Raw genomic sequence first — 18,732 nt, 5'->3', positions numbered from 1 at the left:
AGGTAGCAATAAGAGGCCGGATGTACATATAAGAAACAGCTGGATGACCAATTTGCAACTTATTAGGTCAATTGGCAACATGATTGGGTATAAAAAGAGCCTCTCAGCGTGGCAGTGTCTCTCAGGACTCAAGATGGGCAGAGGATCACCAATTCCCCAATGCTACAGCGAAAAATAGTGGAGAAATATCCGAAAGGAGTTTCTCAGAGAAAAATTGCAAAGAGTTTGAAGTTATCATCATCCACAGTGCATAATATCATCCAAAGTTTCAGAGAATCTGGAACAATCTCTGTGCGTAAGGGTCAAGGCCGGAAAACCATACTGGATGCTCATAATCTTCGGGCCCTTAGACGGCACTGCATCACATACAGGAATGCTACTGTAATGGAAATCAGAACATGGGCTCAGGAATACTTCCAGAAAACATTGTCAGTGAACACAATCCACCGTGCCATTCGCCGTTGCCGGTTTAATCTCTATAGGTCAAAAACAGTTCAGAAGCCTGCATCTCTGATGGTATGGGGTTGCATGAGTGCATGTGGCATGGGCAGCTTACACATCTGGAAAGGCACCATCAATGCTAAAAGTTATATCCAAGTTCTAGAATAACAAATGCTCCCATCCAGACATCGTCTCTTTCAGGGAAGACCGTGCATTTTCCAACATGACAATGCCAGACCACATACTGCATCAATTACAACATCATGGCCAGCCTGCAGTCCAGATCTTTCACCCATAGAAAACATGTGGCACATCATAAAGAGGAAGATGCGACAAAGAAGACCTAAGACAGTTGAGCAACTAGAAGCCTGTATTAGACAACAATGGGACAACATTCCTATTCCTAAACTTGAGCAACTTGTCTCCTCAGTCCCTAGACGTTTGCAGACTGTTATAAAAAGAAGAGGGGATGCCACACAGTGATAAACATGGCCTTGTCCCAACTTTTTTGAGATGTGTTGATGCCATGAAATTTAAAATCAACTTATTTTTCCCTTAAAATTATACATTTTCTCAGTTTAAACATTTGATATGTCATCTATGTTGTTTTCTGAATAAAATATTGCAATTTGAAACTCCCACATCATTGCATTCTGTTTTTATTCACAATTTGTTCAGTGTCCCAACTTTTTTAGAATCGGGTTTGTATGTATTAATCGGGTTTGTATATATATATATATATATATATATATATATATATATATATATATATATATATATATATATATATATATATATATATATATACTCACCGGCCACTTTATTAGGTACACCTGTCCAACTGCTCGTTAACGCAAATTTCTAATCAGCCAATCAAATAGCAGCAACTCAATGCATTTAGGCATGTAGACATGGTCAAGATGATCTGCTGCAGTTCAAACTGAGCGTCAGAATGGGGAAGAAAGGTGATTTAAGTGACTTTGAACGTGGCATGGTTGTTGGTGCCAGACGGGCTGGTCTGAGTATTTCAGAAACTGCTGATCTACTGGGATTTTCCCGCACAACCATCTCTAGGGTTTACAGAGAATGGTCCGAAAAAGAGAAAATATCCAGTGAGCGGCAGTTCTGTGGGCGCAAATTCCTTGTTGATGCCAGAGTTCAGAGGAGAATGGCCAGACTGGTTCGAGCTGATAGAAAGGCAACAGTAACTTAAATAACCACTCGTTACAACCGAGGTATGCAGAAGAGCGTCTCCGAAAGCACAACACATCGAACCTTGTGGCGGATGGGCTACAGCAGCAGAAGACCACACTGGGTGCCACTCCTGACAGCTAAGAACAGGAAACTGAGGCTACAATTTGCACAGGCTCACCAAAATTGGACAATAGAAGATTGGAAAAACATTGCCTGGTCTGATGAGTCTCGATTTCTGCTGCGACATTCGGGTGGTAGGGTCAGAATTTGGCGTCAACAACATGAAAGCATGGATCCATCCTGCCTTGTATCAACGGTTTAGGCTGGTGGTGGTGGTGTGGGGGATATATTCTTGGCACACTTTGGGCCCATTACTACCAATTGAGCATCGTGTCAACGCCACAGCCTACCTGATTATTGTCGCTGACCATGTCTATCCCTTTATGACCACAGTGTACCCATCTTCTGATGGCTACTTCCAGCAGGATAACGCGCCCTGTCATAAAGCACGAATCATCTCAGACTGGTTTCTTGAACATGACAATGAGTTCACTGTACTCAAATAGCCTCCACAGTCCCCAGATCTCAATCCAATAGAGCACCTTTGGGATGTGGTGGAACGGGAGATTCGCATCATGGATGTGCAGCCGACAAATCTGCAGCAACTGCGTGATGCTATCATGTCAATATGGACCTAAATCTCTGAGGAATGTTTCCAGTACCTTGTTGAATGTAAGCCACAAAGGATTAAGGCAGTTTCGAAGGCAAAAGGGAGTCCAACCCGATTCTAGTAAGGTGTACCTAATAAAGTGGCCGGTTAGTGTGTGTGTATGTATGTATGTATATATATATATATATATATATATATATATATATATATATATATATATATATATATATATATATATCGTCAGTATATACAGTATAAATATGGGTGGAATGTACAGTAGTGCAAAAGTGAGTTAAGGATGGTGCAAAAAGAAATGTGTAGTGGAAAGTGACAATGCAGTATTGAATCAGCTGTTCAGTGCAGTAACAGCCACAGGAAAAAAGCTATTCTTTAGTCTGTTAGTGCGGCTCTGAGGCACCTGTAGCATCTGCCCGATGAGAGAAGGGTGAATAGTCCATGGTTGGGGTGAGAGGTAGCTTTGATGATGCCCCTCATTCTTTGCATTGTACACGTTTATTGTACATGTTCTCCAAGACGGGACGCTGAGTGCAGATGATTCATTGGGCAGTTTTCACCACCCTCTAAAGGGTTTTACTTTCCGAAGCAGCGCAGCTGCTATACCATGCTGAGATGCAGTTAGTGAGGATGCTCTCAAGGGTACAGCAGTAAAAGTTCTCCAGTATCCTCTAGCACAGACAGGACTTTTTAAGTCTCCTCAAAAAAAAACCAGGTGCTGTTGTGCCTTCCTGAGCAGGATAGAAGAGTTCAGAGTCCAGGTGAGATCCTCAGAGATGTGGACTCCAAGAAACTTAAAGCTGGGTACACGCTCAACTGCAGCTCCGTTGATGTGAATGGGAGCGTGAGTGTGATTGCCGGCCCGTCTATAATCCACAATGACCTCTTGTCACCAATTACCTTTTTGTGGTGCCCCTAATGAATCTGCTCTTTATATTTTTGAGGATTGTCGTCATACACAATTATTTTGGATTTAATTTTCTAAGTTTATAACCTGTAGCTTGCTTTTAGATTTTTCTTAATTTTTTAAGGATGTATTGTTTAGTTTCTGTAACATAGAAGAAGGCAAATATGATTAACGCTTTATTATTAATATTTTATTATTGCTTGCCAAATCGCATATTCATCATAGCAGATATATTTGTCAAATTCCTATATTCATGTTTTTTTGAAAATGAAGTCTAGCAATATATCCGTACTATTTCATCCTCAAAGTGCTTGAAATCTGTTAAGATTATAAAGCTGTGCCACCATTTTTTATTATTTTGCTAATACTTGGATTTATATTTGGTAATTTACTTGTGACTGGCGCTTTGCTTGATTTGTTTGTTTGTTTGTGTCTGGTCCCGTGGGTCCAGTGCAGGTCTCTACTTGGAGTTTTTTTTTTTTTATTTATTAAAAGGGGTTTGCGTTTAGCCATCATACTCTGTACCCAAGACTTAAAACAAATATAAGATATTGTCACATATTCCTGCAGGCCTTTTAATGATGCCATAGATCTCATGGTATTTAATTATCTTAGATTAGTTTTTGTCTTGTCCTTTTTATCGTGGTTCCCCATTTTTTCCACTTTGTTGGTGATAACTTTCACTGTAATCCTTGGTACATCAAATGTTTTGGAAAATCTTTTACATCCCCCTGCCTATATCTTCCTTCTTCTTCCTTTAGCCTCCTTTTGAAGGCTAAAGAATAAAGGTGTTCTCTGAGTTATATGAAAAGTAAAAATAAGAAAGTATTGAGCCCTCAGTATGCAGTTACACATGCCAACTTTATGAACATAAACATTCTCTCTCTTTTTTTTAAGACACTCCTTTGTAGTTTTTGGCTCCTTGTTCTGTTGGATAACTGTGAAATCTAAAAACTGTTTTTTTTCTTTTCCATTCCCCCCCGTAATGCATGAAGATTTACTGGAGTTACTGTGTATGCAGTATAGCTGCATTGTTGATCTCGTGTGACTGCTCGTGGGTTGCCTTTATCTTTGCGCACAGACCTGGCAACCCAAACCGAAAACAAAAGCACGCGGGTGGTTGCGTCATACCATCCCATCCCATCCCATACCAACCCATACCGTACCGTACCAGGTACATCCATAGCAAACTGTACCACATGAATAGTTTTCAATGCAGATGATGTGACTATTTGGTCACGTATCTTTATTTATATATTTATTAATATTTGTATAAAATGCGGTTAAATAACGTTTACCTCCATACACTGACCAGTGACTGACCACTCTGCCCTCCGCTGCAGATGACAGACGAGCACATCATCAGTAATGAGTGATTATTGAGGTGGATTTAGCAGGCACATGTTAGCGGCCGCTATTTTGCGACTCCTGTTGGTTATGCGGAGAGTCGCAGCTTTCCTTCATTTCCAACAACAGACTTTTTGTTGTCTGCTGTTACACACCGGCATTGTGTGTGTTTGTGTGGCGGTGTTTTTATTATTATTACTTCAGAAGCCTGGATATAAACGCGTCGCACTGCAGGTACACAATCAAACATCGGTAACATTCAATACATGTTTGATTAGATCTGTTCTTCCATTAATAACGTGACGGCTAAGTCTTCTCTGCTAGCTTGGTATTATACACCCTGCTAGCTAGGTTAGCCGTGTTAGCGTAAGTAGGCCGCAATCTGGCGTTCAACCGGGAGAGATGAATTGAGCGTTCGGGAGCTAGCCGAGTCATTGTGGTTGGTGTTTTTTAGTGGATTCAGTGTTATTTTGTGAGTTCATACTCAAGTAAACGCATTAATAGAGACGCTTAGAAAATATCCGTTTATTACTGCTGCACTTCCTGCACGCATCGTGACCAAACTTGCATGGAACGTAATTCATTGCATCTGTTTTTTCACCAATTTAAATCACTGTAACTTGTTAGCTAAAAGAGCAGGATCATAGAATAATAAAAACGAGTTCACGATAGCACGTATGTTTGATCAATATTATATTTTTAAATGTTTATCGTCCACTAATAGTATCACCAGAGGCTTTGTTAGAACAGCTTATTACTAGTTACAGAAACCATTCACATACTGCACAGACCACCAGCTGCAGGAATTTACACATCCCTGTGCTGTAGTGTGCACGAAAAAAAATATTGTAAAATATTATTTTGAGGTTTTTTTTTTTTTTTTAGAGAAGCTTGACGTTCCTGTGCCTCCATCACTCTCTTCACAGGGATGTCGAAATTAAAGCTGATATCAGTAACTGACACTCAGTTTCCTGTGTCGTTGCTGGAGGCCATCAGTGAGCAGCGAAACAACGGTCTGTTCTGCGACGTGACCATAATCGTACAGGATCGCAAGTTCAGGGCACACAAGACAATGCTGTCGGCGTCCAGCACCTACTTTCGCCACCTGTTCTCAGTCGCAGGACAAGTGATTGAGCTGAATTTTATCAAGGCGGACATATTCGAAGAGATCCTTAATTACATATACACCTCGAAAATCCATCGGATTCGCTCCGACAAGCTCGAAGATCTTATCAGCGCTGGTCAGAACTTGGGTGTAAAGTTCATTGCTAATCTTGCGACCCCACTTTCCCAAGTCAAGGGGCTGCCCGGCTTGTCAAAAGAAGGAGACGGAAGCAGCGTCGATGCCGCCGAGAAAAACGAAAGCGGAGTGAATATGCCGATCATTACAGAGTCGTTCTCGTTATCGGCCGAGGAATTCAAAATGGTAAGCGGCAACGTCGAAAGAGATGATCAAGACAACGACGACGTTCTGTTTGTCTCGCAGCTGGAAGCGCCGAAAGCTCAGAAGCAATCTCAGGTTATAGATTTGGATGCGGATGAAGGACCAGAGCCTAAAAGACAAAAAGTCACTAATGAGAAAGAAAAGAATCCTGAAAAGGGAAAAGCCCAAAATGAGGAAAGCACGGCCCCTTCAGAAAGTAAAGTACCAAAGAAATTCCAAGACGACCCACAACTCCGTGCAATCCCTGCAGCTGTCAATATATCCCCAAACATCAGTGATTCCGTTAGGGCCTCTGAATCAAGATCCTCTACTCAGAGTGCACCCTCCACCCCACCATGTGTGAAAAGTATTTCCCCTGAACAACTTAAAACCACTCTGCCTCTGGAACCCAGGGAAGTTCTTGGCGTTCAGAAGAAAAAGGTTTTGTTGGAGCAGTCACCTGATCAGTCGGGCAAAATCAGACTGTCTGATGTAAGGCCTGTCTTCGGCACTAGTAATGGAACTGGGCTAGATGCTGCTCTGACCAAGAAGACCATCACGTTAGATAAAGCTTCAGAAATTGATTCGCTGTCATCAGGATGCAAGGTTTATGCCAACATCGGGGAAAACACATATGACATTGTTCCTGTGAAAGAGTGTTCAGGTGAAGGAGAAGCTCGACCCGCCGTCGGACGAAAATCGCAGACCTCAGTACACAGTGCAGCTAATCAGACCGTTGTCTCGCCTCGGGGCAAGAAAAAAGGGAAAGGGGAGCAAGAGGATCATTATGAACTTATCATGGACGGAAAGACCTTTTATGTGTGTATTGTGTGCAAGCGTCCCTACGTGTGTCTGACGAGCCTCAGACGGCATTTTAACACACACTCTTGGGAGAGGAAGTACCCGTGTCATTACTGCGACAAAGTATTTGCTCTGGCCGAATACAGAACCAAACATGAGATCACTCACACAGGTGAGAGAAGGTACCAGTGTTTACTGTGTAATGAAATGTTCCTCAACTACCAGTTATTGTCTTCGCACTGCAAACAAATGCACAATCAAGACCCCTCAGGCAGGAAGGAGAAGGACGATGCGGATAATAACTTGTACCGCTTGCTGCCGTGTAAAACTCTACAGTTCAAGCCGTACTCTTTCGTCTCGGGCGAGAGCGGGGGGATTCCGGTCATCAACGAAAACGGGATTGTGCAGCACGTTAACCCGGCCAGGCCGCATTTCACAAATCAGGAACTCCCCTCCAGCCAGAGCAAAATGTTGAACTGGGACGACATCTTCGTCGAACCCGATGCGCACAATCGACCAGGGGCTCATGCACGACCTGGACCCCCTCATCGTTCCCCAAACCAAATGAATGTAGAGAACACGACAGAGTTTGAATTTGTCATACCGGAAACATACTGAGGTGGCATGTTCATACTGCTGAATGCTATGTGCCTTTTAATGTTCCAGCTTTCAAAGAAATACATTCTTGCATTGATTCAACTGGAAAAAAAAAAGTGAGTCAATTGAACACATTTGTGATTCAAGATGGGGTTCGAGTGTTTTGTCCGATTTGCGTGTTTGAATTTATTCTGTAGCTCTTAATTACAGTTCTCTAATGCTTTTAAGCTTGGCAGTACTACAACAAATATCTGGATACATTTCTTGATTAAACTCAAACGAAACAAACAGTAGTTAAAAGACGGGGTAACTGAGGGATGCTGTTTTTTTTTTTCCTCTTCTTTACATTAATTAGACTGTGGATATTACTTTATTATGAATCATGTGAATCAGCCATGTGTTGCAATGTTGCAATAAGGACGCCAAGGAAACTTCATGTTGTACCTTTAATCTGTGAAAGAAGTGTGGAAAAGCAAAATGATGCCAGTGGGGAAATGGCATGAGTTTGAACAATGCATACAGATTTTCAGTTCAGTTTGTTTTAAATGTAACATTGCAAGTCTCTTTTTACACATGAATCATATCCAACAAGTTTGCGGTATTGCTAGTTTGGCAAGACTTTAACGTTTCGATTAAATACAGACTTAAGTCTAAGAGCACAATGTCTTCAAAGTCTGCAAGTGACCACACAGTTTAATAGCAGCACAAAAAAAAAAAACGTGGACAAACGTGCAGATTCATTGTTAGAATTCGGAACAGGAAATATCGAAACATTCTGCACACACAATTGTAGTGATTTGGGGCTTTTATAATAATAATGACATCTCAATAGATCATAATGCACTTGCTTCCATTAAAGAGACCAATCATATTGCCGGATTCGTTTCGGGGTTTTTGTTTGTCTAGCATAAAGAACATTTTTGTATTTATAATTTGGATGCAGAGAAGGTTGGGAGACGTTTGTGAATGTTAGTAATATGTCCATTATTTAGCAGATTGCACTTGTAATATTGTACTTTTTTTTTTTATTTATATGCTGGCCATATAAGGCTGTGGTCATTCCCACCAAGAGTGTACTCATGAATTGTTGTGAATGAACGAAGTAAAATGGTTGAGTATCTACTTAGCAGACCATTATCTAAGTGTAGGTGGGTGATTAATAGATCATTTTCTGCTGTTTTCGTTGTTTGTTAAAATTATTATTTTTTTTTAACCATGTGCTTTTCTATATTTCTTCCTTACATATACATGTATGTATTCCATTGTATTGTAGTTAGAAGGTAATGGTTTGGACATTAGGATGATCATGTGACAGAATATCACCAGTCAGAAAGTGAGTGCTCTAACCTTTTGTTACTCTTGCATATTAACAAATATTTGTACTACTAAAGACCATTTTAACTGTTTTCTATTTTGTTCAACTATATTTATTAGGTCTTAGTGCTGTACAATGTGAAATAAAACCTTAGAGTACTTATTTCTCATTGCTGTCAATTACGTGAACATTTTTCTCCAGCATTCCTTGTTCATGGTGTTGAATAAAATAGCAAGTGTGATAGAATATACAGAAGGCGATGGTCTACATTGTTGGCTGTTGAGTTTTTTTTTTTTGTCCAGCTCTGCAGTAAAAAGGTCCTATTTATACACATAAAATATATTTTTAACAGACACAGAGTGGACTGTATGTGATTCCTGCTCTTTTTTTTTTCTCTGCCATTTACAGATTTTTGCTTACAGATTTGTACATTTACTTAAAATAATTATAATAAAAAAAGCACACCAAGTACATCTAAATCTATAGACTCGTCACTAATCACAGTGAATAGACACCTTTTAAGATATGAGTAAATGTATACTAAGAGAAGGCAGTATGAACTGTTCCTGTACTTCAAAGCTTGTGTACAGACAATGTGTAGTTTATACTGTCGCTGTATGTTTTATACTTAATATACTGAAATATTTCAGGTGTCAACACCTTTAAACGAGTGATGCAATTCCATTTTTACAAACCTGAGACGATTGTCAGAGGTGATGTAAAGATCTATTTATAGTTATGGGTTGTTTCCTTTATCTACTCATCGTAATAGGACTATTCACACACCAGGAAGAGGATATTTACACTGCATGTGATTGAACGTATTATTTGTACCTGGGTGAGGTGCTAAATAAAATGACCATGATTTACATGTTGCTTAGAGAGAATATTAGAAGTACGCTTTTGGGCTCCACAAGCTTATTTCTAGCTGCCCGAACTGATGGAAGGATTATGTAGTTGGATGTCTTGCCGTTAAATTCAGGTACAAATAAAGTGCAAATGAACAAGACAATACAGACAGACATACATACATACAAGATTCCTCATCCCTCTTCGGCTGAAGTGAGACAAAAATAGAGTCACTGTGTCCACAGGAAACACTCATGACATGAGCATAATGACACTTTTAAGGCATATCTGTGAACAGTCTTGCTGTTGGTTAAAGCATGAAGTCGTGAGGCTGCCTAGTGAACCTAAACTGTAGAAATTCCACTGCGTAGATGAACCTCCAGGTTCTCTACTGCAGCGGTGATCTGATTCTATTCAGCAGATATCACATCGTAGCAGGACTTGCCTGTGTAGTGATCGTCCACAAGAGCAGGAACTTTTTTAAAATGTATGCATGCCCATGTACCTCTCAAATACTAGAGCATATTGTCAATGTGACCACGATTTTGGCGTCCTTTAAGGACTGTATGGCGGAGGTTTATCATCAGGTGGATAATAAGGAGGAGAATAGCGTGGAGGGATCATTGTGGGCCACATGTGACTGGCTCCAGACTGTGAGTCATCAGATAGGCCAGAAGAGTCCGGGAACATGTTGGAGCCCTGAAATGACAAACGTCATTAGTTTATTCATTCATTGGCATACGATCATGTGGAAAGTGAACGCTAATATGGCTAACCCTCAGTTACTTCCCAATGCTGGACTTGGCTAAATCAAACAGCTTGAAATAGAAATGATTTTATTTAGCAATATCTAATTGTAAGTCTAATTGCAATATCGGAGAATTACGCATTTACAGATCCTATAGAACCTCTATATTGCGTAAAGTTCCAGAAATTGCAATATTTCCATCAGCTACATGCAAGCATACCGATGGGAGGACAATAAAATTGATGGATAATTTAGAAATGGTCTCATTTAAAAAAAAATATACACCAAGATTAGTAGGACTGTGATGCAGCAATCAAGCATTCAGGATCTCTTTACATCTCTATAGCAACCACAGCAAAACAATGAAACTTAACAAAAATGGGTTTGGTGCTTTAGATGCTGACCAGCATAATAAGCTTGGAATGGCTTCTGGGAAAGAAGCATTTCCATAATTGACTTAAAAATGCATTTTGATGTCATTTTCTTATATAATGTTGCTTTCTGATTTTCCAGCACAGCAGTGGGGAGGGGACACTGGTGCATTCTGGCCAACAGTCCTTAAAACACTTTGATTTGAATGAAAAAAAAGAAAGCAGTTTCTCTGTGTGATATGCCTGGTGTCCATGACATGGGTAGAGAGAAAGAAACCCTTTTCTTTCCATTATGACCAATATGTATTGGTCAAGTCACCAAACCATCACATAATTGAGCATGCATTTCACACACACACACACACACACACACACACACACACACACACACACACACACACACACACACACACACACACACACTATTTATAAGAATTGTACTTGCTGTTCCAATACTTTCAGAGGGAATGGTAAATTCATTTTGTTTTTTGCCAGGAATACAGTTTCTGAGCCTCAAAATGGGCAACATCTGCAAATAAGACCCCGCTGAGGGTCTGTTAAAACAATTTACAAAGAAACAAGACATGACTTTGCTACAAAACTATGAACAGCTACAGTTGCTCTTTGAAAGTTCATCCAAGTTAATGAGCTTCGAAAGCCATCCCTAACATCCCGATTAACCCATTAACCCAATAACCATGCCCCTTTTAAATGTCTTTAGAGGTGATATCAGGGCTGACTGAACTTATAAATGAATAAACTTGGCTTGATGGCACTAATATAGGAATAAGCAGTGTTTGTCTGTAACAATTGTTTGTTGGCTGCTGTAAGTACTTTTAAGCAAACCTGCTCAGCATTGTGGCAAATATACAATACGAAGAAAATTCTGAATTACCTGGAGGTCATAGGCAGTATAAGGTGGCAGGCAGGGGGCAGTGTTGTAGAAAGAGTTGGAGGTGGTTCTGGTGCGAGTCTGAGGGGCCGCTGTGGTGGCGTGGGAATCTGATTCACATGTGTCAGTGGCAGCAGTTGGCACCTTAAAAAAAATATAGATTTAATTATTCCAAAATTCTTTTAATCTGATCTTATTGAGACTTTGTCACACAGGCTTCGGATTATTAATTATACTGAACAAAATTATAAACACAACACTTGTTTTTGCCTCCATTTTTCACGTGATGAAATTGAAAAGTCTAAGACTTTGTCTATGTACACAAAAGGCCTATTTCTCTCAAACATTGTTCATAAATCTGTCTAAATCTGTGTTAGTGACCACTTATCCTTTGCTGAGATAATCCATCCACCTCACAGGTGTCACAGATCAAGATTCTGATTCTGATTATTGCACAGGTCTAAAATGCGCAGTTTTATCACACAGCACAATGCCACAGATGTCGCAAGTTTTCAGAGAGCATGCAATTGGCATGCAGGAATGTCCACGAGAGCAGCTGCCTGTGAATTGAATGTTCATTTCTCTACCATAAGCCGTCTCCAAAGGCGTTTTCGAGAATTTGGCAGTACACCCAACCGGCCTCACCACCGCAGACAACATGTAACCACACCAGCCCAAGACCTCCGAATCTAGCATCTTCACCACCAAGATTGTCTGAGACCAGCCACCTGGACAGCTGCTGCAACAATGGGTTTGCATACCCAAAGAATTTCTGCTAAACTGTCAGAAACCATCTCAGGGAAGTTCATCTGCATGCTCGTCGTCCTCATCGGGGTCTCGAACTGACTGCAGATCGTCATCGTAACCGACTTGAGTGGGCAAATGCTCACATTCGATGGCACTTTGGAGAGGTGTTCTCTTCACGAATGAATCCCGGTTTTCACTGTACAGGGCAAAATGTGTGAGGCAAATGGTGGTCACATCAGATCCTGACTGGTTTTTCTTGATATGCCACACCTCGGCAAAGGAGAAGTGCTCACTAACACAGATTTAGACAGATTTGTTAACAATATTTAAGAGAAAAAGGCCTTTTGTGTACATAGAAAAAGTCTTAGACCTTTGAGTTTAGCTCATAAAAAATGGGGGCAAAAACAAGTGTTGTGTTTATTATTTTGTTCATTAAAAATAAAAAATTATAATTATAGTAAAAGCTGGACAGCTGATCATCATGCCCATATGGGCAAATCCTTATAGGCATAGTGCATTTATTTATAGGGAGTTTGGAAAATATTCAGACCCATCAACATTTTGCACACTTTACTGTGCGATAGACACCCAGATTTAGTCAGCTTCATGCATTCTTAATATGAGATACTCTGAAGCTTTGTCAAAAAAAAAAAAAAAAGAGGGGGAGCGTCTGTGAATGGTCATCTGATCTCTGCAACAATATTCTATGTTCTGGACTTTGGCTAGGCCAATCTGGATATTCAGAGACTTGCCCTGATGCCAATCCAGCATAGTCCTGCCTGAATGTTTTAGGCCAATGTTGTGCTGTGCCAAATTTGAATGTATTAACCCTTTTGTCAATGTTGATCCACCTCCCCATTTCTGCCACTAAGAAGATCCCCCATATTAATATTATGCCCAATCAGTTGTATTTGCCATAGATGGATTACATTCAAGTTCTTGAGACATACAGGGCCTGTCAAATTTTTGGAAACACACAGCCTTTAATCGTTTTTGAGAGACAGATGCATGTTTCTTATGCAAAAAAAAAAACTAGGTCATTTAGCAGCATGAAGATTAACATTGACCAAAAAAATATATACAAATGTTAAACTTAATTTTCGCTGAAAATTCTCCCTTCTCATGAATAACAGCTTTACATACTCTTGGACAGTTTGTTTCTCCGAACATTGAGCTGAAATACTTTGCCATGTCTTTTGAAAAAGTGGCGAAAGGTTTTCTTCATAAATTGGATATTTCTTTCTGACCTTACAGTTTTAGTTTCAGAGCAGTTTAATGGGATTTAGGTGCAGTGAATGGGCAGGCCATTCCATGACAAGATCACACCCCAGCTGACCGTTTGCTCTCTAAACAACGCTTACAGAGCTTGAATGTATGCTTTCGTATAACTGTCTTGTTGTATGGTAAAGTTAGTTCAATTTAGCCGTAATCCAGACATAATTGTATGGCATTAAAGTATGGAACGGTAGCCATGTTGTTTCAGTATTCTTTTCTCCAGACATCCCTGCTCCAAAACAACCCCAAACCACTAAGCTTTCACCTCCATGTTTGTGGGTGTAACATAATTTTAGTTGGAGCCTAAAATGCCAACTTTGGACTCATCTGTAAACAAAACTATCTTCCGGTCATTCACTTTCTAATTATCGTGTGCTTTTGGCTTTTAACTTGTTTGTTGCATATAAACAAATGAAACATGCATGTCTCACAAATTCGATAAAAGTCTAAGTGTTTCCAAAAGTTTGATAGGCACTGTTAAGAAAATCAATAGTTTGGAGAGCCTTTAATAAAAGGTCTAAACACTTAGTATAAGAATAGGTTTACATTTTTAATAAATTAAAGTAAAAGACCCCCCGTGTTTTCACTTGTGTGCAAGTTAATTGCCAAAAAGATCAATTCAATCCACTTTCAATAACACGATAAAATGCTCAAAAATACAAAAGGTCAGAAATGTTTCCAAAATAATCTATATCCCACAGGTTTCTATGCCTTTTTAGAACATCCTCTCCACTGTTGCAATGAATCTACCACAACCCTGACTTGGATACAGTGTTCAATGCAGAGGAATGGATCTCTGAATGAATTATTCCTTCATAGTGGACCACTATGTCTGGAGACCTTCACAAGGGTACACATTCAAAGCACGTTCAATATTAACAGCGGCATAAAATAGGTAATTTCAAACTCTACCATGTCCTTGAAGGTTCCAAGCACTGCTGCTGTGATGATACCCAGGAAGAACGCGATGATGTTGAGAATGGTCGCAGACCACAACAGGTGGTAAAGGTACACGACGTCCTGGCAACTGTGCACTTCTGTGTACTCGTGGTAGCCTCCTCTGGGATCAACATGGCTATCGGAGGGTGTAGAAAACAGCATTTCAGCAAAAGATTTATAAAATGAGTTTGTATCAACAATATTACCAATAATAAAATACAGCGACAACAACAACAAAAAAATCATGCATAAAGATCATTGAAGTAAAAAGACTGCTAGAACAAATCCTTAAAAAAAAACCCAAAACAACATAATAATATATACAACCACAAATTTTGGCCTACGAGGTTCTTAAGACCACAAATGAGTTACACTTCCATTATGATACTTTGCAGCTGCATGTGTTGATGGAACCCAGATTTCGCTTCAACAAGAAGCACCATGTAAAAAAAAATCTAATCTTAGCTGATTTGAATAATTCCATATGTTCCCAGTGGAGCAAGCTCTACACAGCCACACTGAGTACTTCAACCACAACACTCATCGCCTTCGAAGGGGCTAAAAATAAAAATAACCTACTTCCAATTCATGGATGATTTCCTAAATTTTTTCAAAACATCTTTATTCTGAAGTCCCAAAAGAGGATGCTCTCTGAAACATAAGTAAACACAGGTGGTCTTTACTAACAAAGCTCAAAGGAAAAATAGGGTGAAAGCAAATAGAAACTGTAACACAACTAGATAAAGCAAAGATAGCTGTATATCATTTAGGAGCTATCTTGAAAAAAAGGAAAAAAAGGTAAGACGTCAAGGGTTTCCTACATACTTTCCACAATTGTAGAGGTCGCAGCAGTAGCATGTCCTACTCTTCACACGCAGATTACATGGCACACGTGATGCTGTCTGGCAGTGAACCTAAAAAGAAAAGGAAATTTAAAAATCTGAAAAACAAATGCTGCATTTTTGTCTAAAAAAAAAAAAAAAAAAAAAAAGTAAGAACCACAGTCATGTGCAAATATTTAGGTTGTTATAAGATAAAATATTTTTATACGGTCATAAGGTAATGAATGAACTCACATCCACATCAAAGGCTGTTACACTGGAGTAGTATTCACATCGACCAGCATAAACAGGTCGGAGGTCCTGTGGGATGAAGATACACCCCCAAAAAAAAAGCACATGATAATGGAAAAATAGTGTATGCTGCCCAAAAGTTCCTTTTTGAAATAGCAAAAATAGAATAACTCACTATGTGTCTCGCAGCAAAAATGCCATCCACTATAGCGCAACAGAACGAAGCCACCACACCAAAGCTGATGAAGACGATGGAAGCTACCAGCTGCAACACAAAAGAATTTACTGTACAGTGCAGGATATATGTAGTTCATAGTCTTACAATTGCAGTGAAATACTCAAACATTTATTCATATTTTTATACACACACACACACACACACACACACACACACACACACACACACACACACACACACACACACACACACACACACACATATATATATATATATATATATATGACATTCTCTCTTAATAGAGGAAAATCTAATTTACTTCGGACTATTGGATCTATTTTGAACAGATGTATCAATTATCCTGGCTTCTGTGTATTTTAGTGAAAACTAATAAAGACTGCAGTGGCATTAGTTGATGTATCTTCTAGCTTGCAGTCATGGGTCATTAAGTATGAAGCCCTTTGTAGAGGATATGATGAAAGTAAATTAGTTCCCTTCTCTGGTGCCCCCTAGTTGGCTTTGTGCCCAGATCCCTGTGAACGAGCACTCCCTCCTCAGAAACAGGGAGGATTCATTTTCACGTCATCCCATTCTTCCTGCGGTACATGCAGCTCTGCTGGAGGGAGGGACCTGAACACTCCCAATGACATACCACATTCTACAACTGACAGCTCCATGGAGCCAGACATGGTGCAAACAATAAATTGAAAGGTACTGCATGTCGACTCTACCAACCACATATTTCAAAAATGTAAATGTTATATAAGTGATCGGCTAATCCCTTTTTAGCAGCTTCAACTTCTTAAAAACAATGCAATTTATTCAGTTATGCCCATGCATTGCATTGAGCCCAGTTAACACTTGCACTTGCTATTTCTTCTGCTCTGCAGTTTTTTCTCCCATACTTTCCTGCCTGGACTCCAATCCTACTCCTCTTACACAGAGCTATTTATGGGTGCATCTCAACAGAGTCCCTGGAACATTTTTTATTGTTCAAACTGTTGAACTGAACTGTTCCTCTGTTCTAACAGCACAAGTTAAACCACAAACACCTGAATGGAAGAACTGTGGATTTTCTCATTAAGGAACAATGCTGTGTCATTGTCATAACACAACATTATTTGTATGATGCAGAGCAAAAAACAGAGAAATTGATATGAAAAAAAAAATAACGTAATGGAAAACCTCTTACCATCTGCCTCTTATTCTCTATTAAATGAGCCCCAATGATTCCGAGAAAAGAGCCGAAACCGAGCTAAAAATAACAGGACAAACACTGTTACTGATTTTATCACTTGACTCAGAGATGTATCACTCATTCATATTTCCACCAGTGTATAATTACTTTTTCAACAACTTTTGTTGTCTTCTTAGCTTTCTGGAGGGTCTGAAGCTGCAAATTCAAGTACCATTATATTCCAATTCTAACTAGTCAATGCCTAAGTAGCTCATGGCAGCTGTACCTTAACAAAAATAAAGGTATTTCACCTTATTAAACGTTCCACAGTCAGTTTATGTAAATTGATTTCCCCTCTCTGAGATATTCACAAAAGAACACTAGGGACTAATGCTTCTGAGACATCAGCATTAAATGCGTTAATTTATATTTGTTTGAATAACTCCTTTAGCATTGTAAGATGAATTTTTAAATGCATAGACCCATGATTACATACAATCACTCCAGGATAGTAGCCTCCAACCGTGATGTTCTGTGTCCTTGTGGTGGCAGCCAAACCAAAGACCAGAATAAGTATGGACACTACAAACAACATCGCAGTCACAGTGATGGACTTCCTCTTCCTCCTCTTGAAAGACCCTATAAGGATGATAAGTAGGTCAATAGCTTGAAAATGCTTAGCTTACCTGAAGGCACATGCCAGTTAAGATTACTCCAGCCCCCAAGAGCCTAGAATTAAATTCAGTACAATTATTTATACATGTTTTCATTGTCTCCAATACCACCATTGTCATCAGTCCGGCTGATAACTAAAAGCCATATTGATCTGAGAAATCATTTGGTTTGCGTAGTTATCAATTATAAATGACATAATGAATGATGACTTTTTTCTTTTATTGTTTACAAGATTTTTTTTTTTTTTTTACTCTAAACAAGGATTCAAAATGTAGTACTTCAAACGTTCTTCCTGACCTCTGGCTCTAAAGTTCATTGCATTGGAAAACACTTTGACTCTTTTTGGATTAAAGCACATCAAGTTGCTCTGAATGCAAAGTGTATGTACAGTTAAAACACAGAGTGCAGGCAGGATTTCATTTGTCAGCATTAACATCCACCGCCACACCTACAAGGTTCCGTTATTCTCTAAATGAACACATGAAATATTAAGGAACACTAGAGGAGACACCAGGAGAACAGATCTGTGTTATCCTCCGTACTGTACTCCGTACAGGACTGTAAGATAAACAGTGAATCCTGCACGGGAAATTGTTATTGCTCAATGCATGCAATCAAACAACGCACGATTTTCTAAGCGAGGTCATCGGTAATTCATTCATACACGCAGATGGTGTCGAGTACATGTGTTTTTTTTTTTTTTTTTTCCTCGTTACAATAACCGAAAATAAGGTTACATTCGCACAAAAGTCAAGCCGTCCAGCTGAACAGCATTGACCTTGCACGTACCCATAGCATCGGACATATGGATCCCGGCAGCTTGCGCATTCACTCCCGCTGGCATTTTTGGAGGATCTCTAGCATGGACTGCATTTATGTTTTAAGACTGAAAATGAAACCCCTCGGTGAGACAAAGCTTAAATGATGGGGCGCCATTGCTTGCCGCGGCATTCTCTGACTTGCCAAACGTGACGACTGAGCTTTCACAGCGCTCCGTCCAGCTCCTCCGTCCTCACCTAACTCACTGCCGTCCTCGTGTTTTGGTCCAAAAACGCAGCCTCTACGCATGCGCTGTGTGAACCCTCCGCACGTGAGCTT

The 18,732-nt window shown here is 39.7% G+C and overlaps 2 protein-coding genes across 7 annotated transcripts; one reads left to right on the top strand and one right to left on the bottom strand.

Annotated features, from left to right (window-relative positions):
- Positions 1-4,367: 4,367 nt before the first annotated feature.
- On the top strand, positions 4,368-8,965 carry zbtb33 (zinc finger and BTB domain containing 33). 2 transcript variants are annotated; one of them, XM_083560327.1, is made up of 2 exons: positions 4,368-4,808; positions 5,501-8,879. In XM_083560327.1, the coding sequence occupies exon 2, from the start codon at positions 5,503-5,505 to the stop codon at positions 7,414-7,416; it is 1,914 nt and encodes a 637-aa protein (XP_083416453.1). In that variant the 5' UTR covers positions 4,368-4,808; positions 5,501-5,502; the 3' UTR covers positions 7,417-8,879. The 2 variants fall into 2 exon arrangements, with proteins under 2 accessions (XP_083416453.1, XP_083416452.1); XM_083560326.1 differs by having other exon boundaries at positions 4,512-4,808; positions 5,460-8,965.
- tmem255a (transmembrane protein 255A) lies at positions 8,592-18,732 on the bottom strand. Of its 5 annotated transcripts, none has more exons than XM_083560419.1 (11): positions 18,651-18,732; positions 17,456-17,598; positions 17,128-17,175; positions 16,975-17,037; positions 15,780-15,869; positions 15,608-15,673; positions 15,357-15,445; positions 15,111-15,182; positions 14,505-14,667; positions 11,574-11,714; positions 8,592-10,258 (listed from the first exon to the last, which is right to left on the bottom strand). In XM_083560419.1, exons 1-11 carry the CDS (start codon positions 18,700-18,702, stop codon positions 10,115-10,117), a joined length of 1,071 nt encoding a protein of 356 aa, XP_083416545.1. In that variant the 5' UTR covers positions 18,703-18,732; the 3' UTR covers positions 8,592-10,114. The 5 variants fall into 5 exon arrangements, with proteins under 5 accessions (XP_083416545.1, XP_083416544.1, XP_083416547.1 ...); XM_083560418.1 differs by having other exon boundaries at positions 18,424-18,707; XM_083560421.1 differs by lacking the exon at positions 15,111-15,182 and having other exon boundaries at positions 18,424-18,707.

This window comes from Silurus aristotelis, assembly GCF_946808225.1.
Source record: "Silurus aristotelis genome assembly, chromosome: 14".
NCBI lineage: Eukaryota > Metazoa > Chordata > Actinopteri > Siluriformes > Siluridae > Silurus > Silurus aristotelis.
This window is presented reverse-complemented; position numbering and strand designations above follow the sequence as displayed.

Coding starts and splice junctions, on each gene's coding strand:
- tmem255a (XM_083560418.1), bottom strand. CDS start 18,478: ATGCCAGCGGGAGTGAATGCGCAAGCTGCCGGGATCCATATGTCCGAT. Junction 15,183..15,356: donor GACCTCTACAATTGTGGAAA/GTATGTAGGAAA, acceptor CTTATGTTTCAG/AGAGCATCCTCTTTTGGGAC. Junction 10,259..11,573: donor ATACTGCCTATGACCTCCAG/GTAATTCAGAAT, acceptor TTGTCATTTCAG/GGCTCCAACATGTTCCCGGA.
- zbtb33 (XM_083560326.1), top strand. CDS start 5,503: ATGTCGAAATTAAAGCTGATATCAGTAACTGACACTCAGTTTCCTGTG.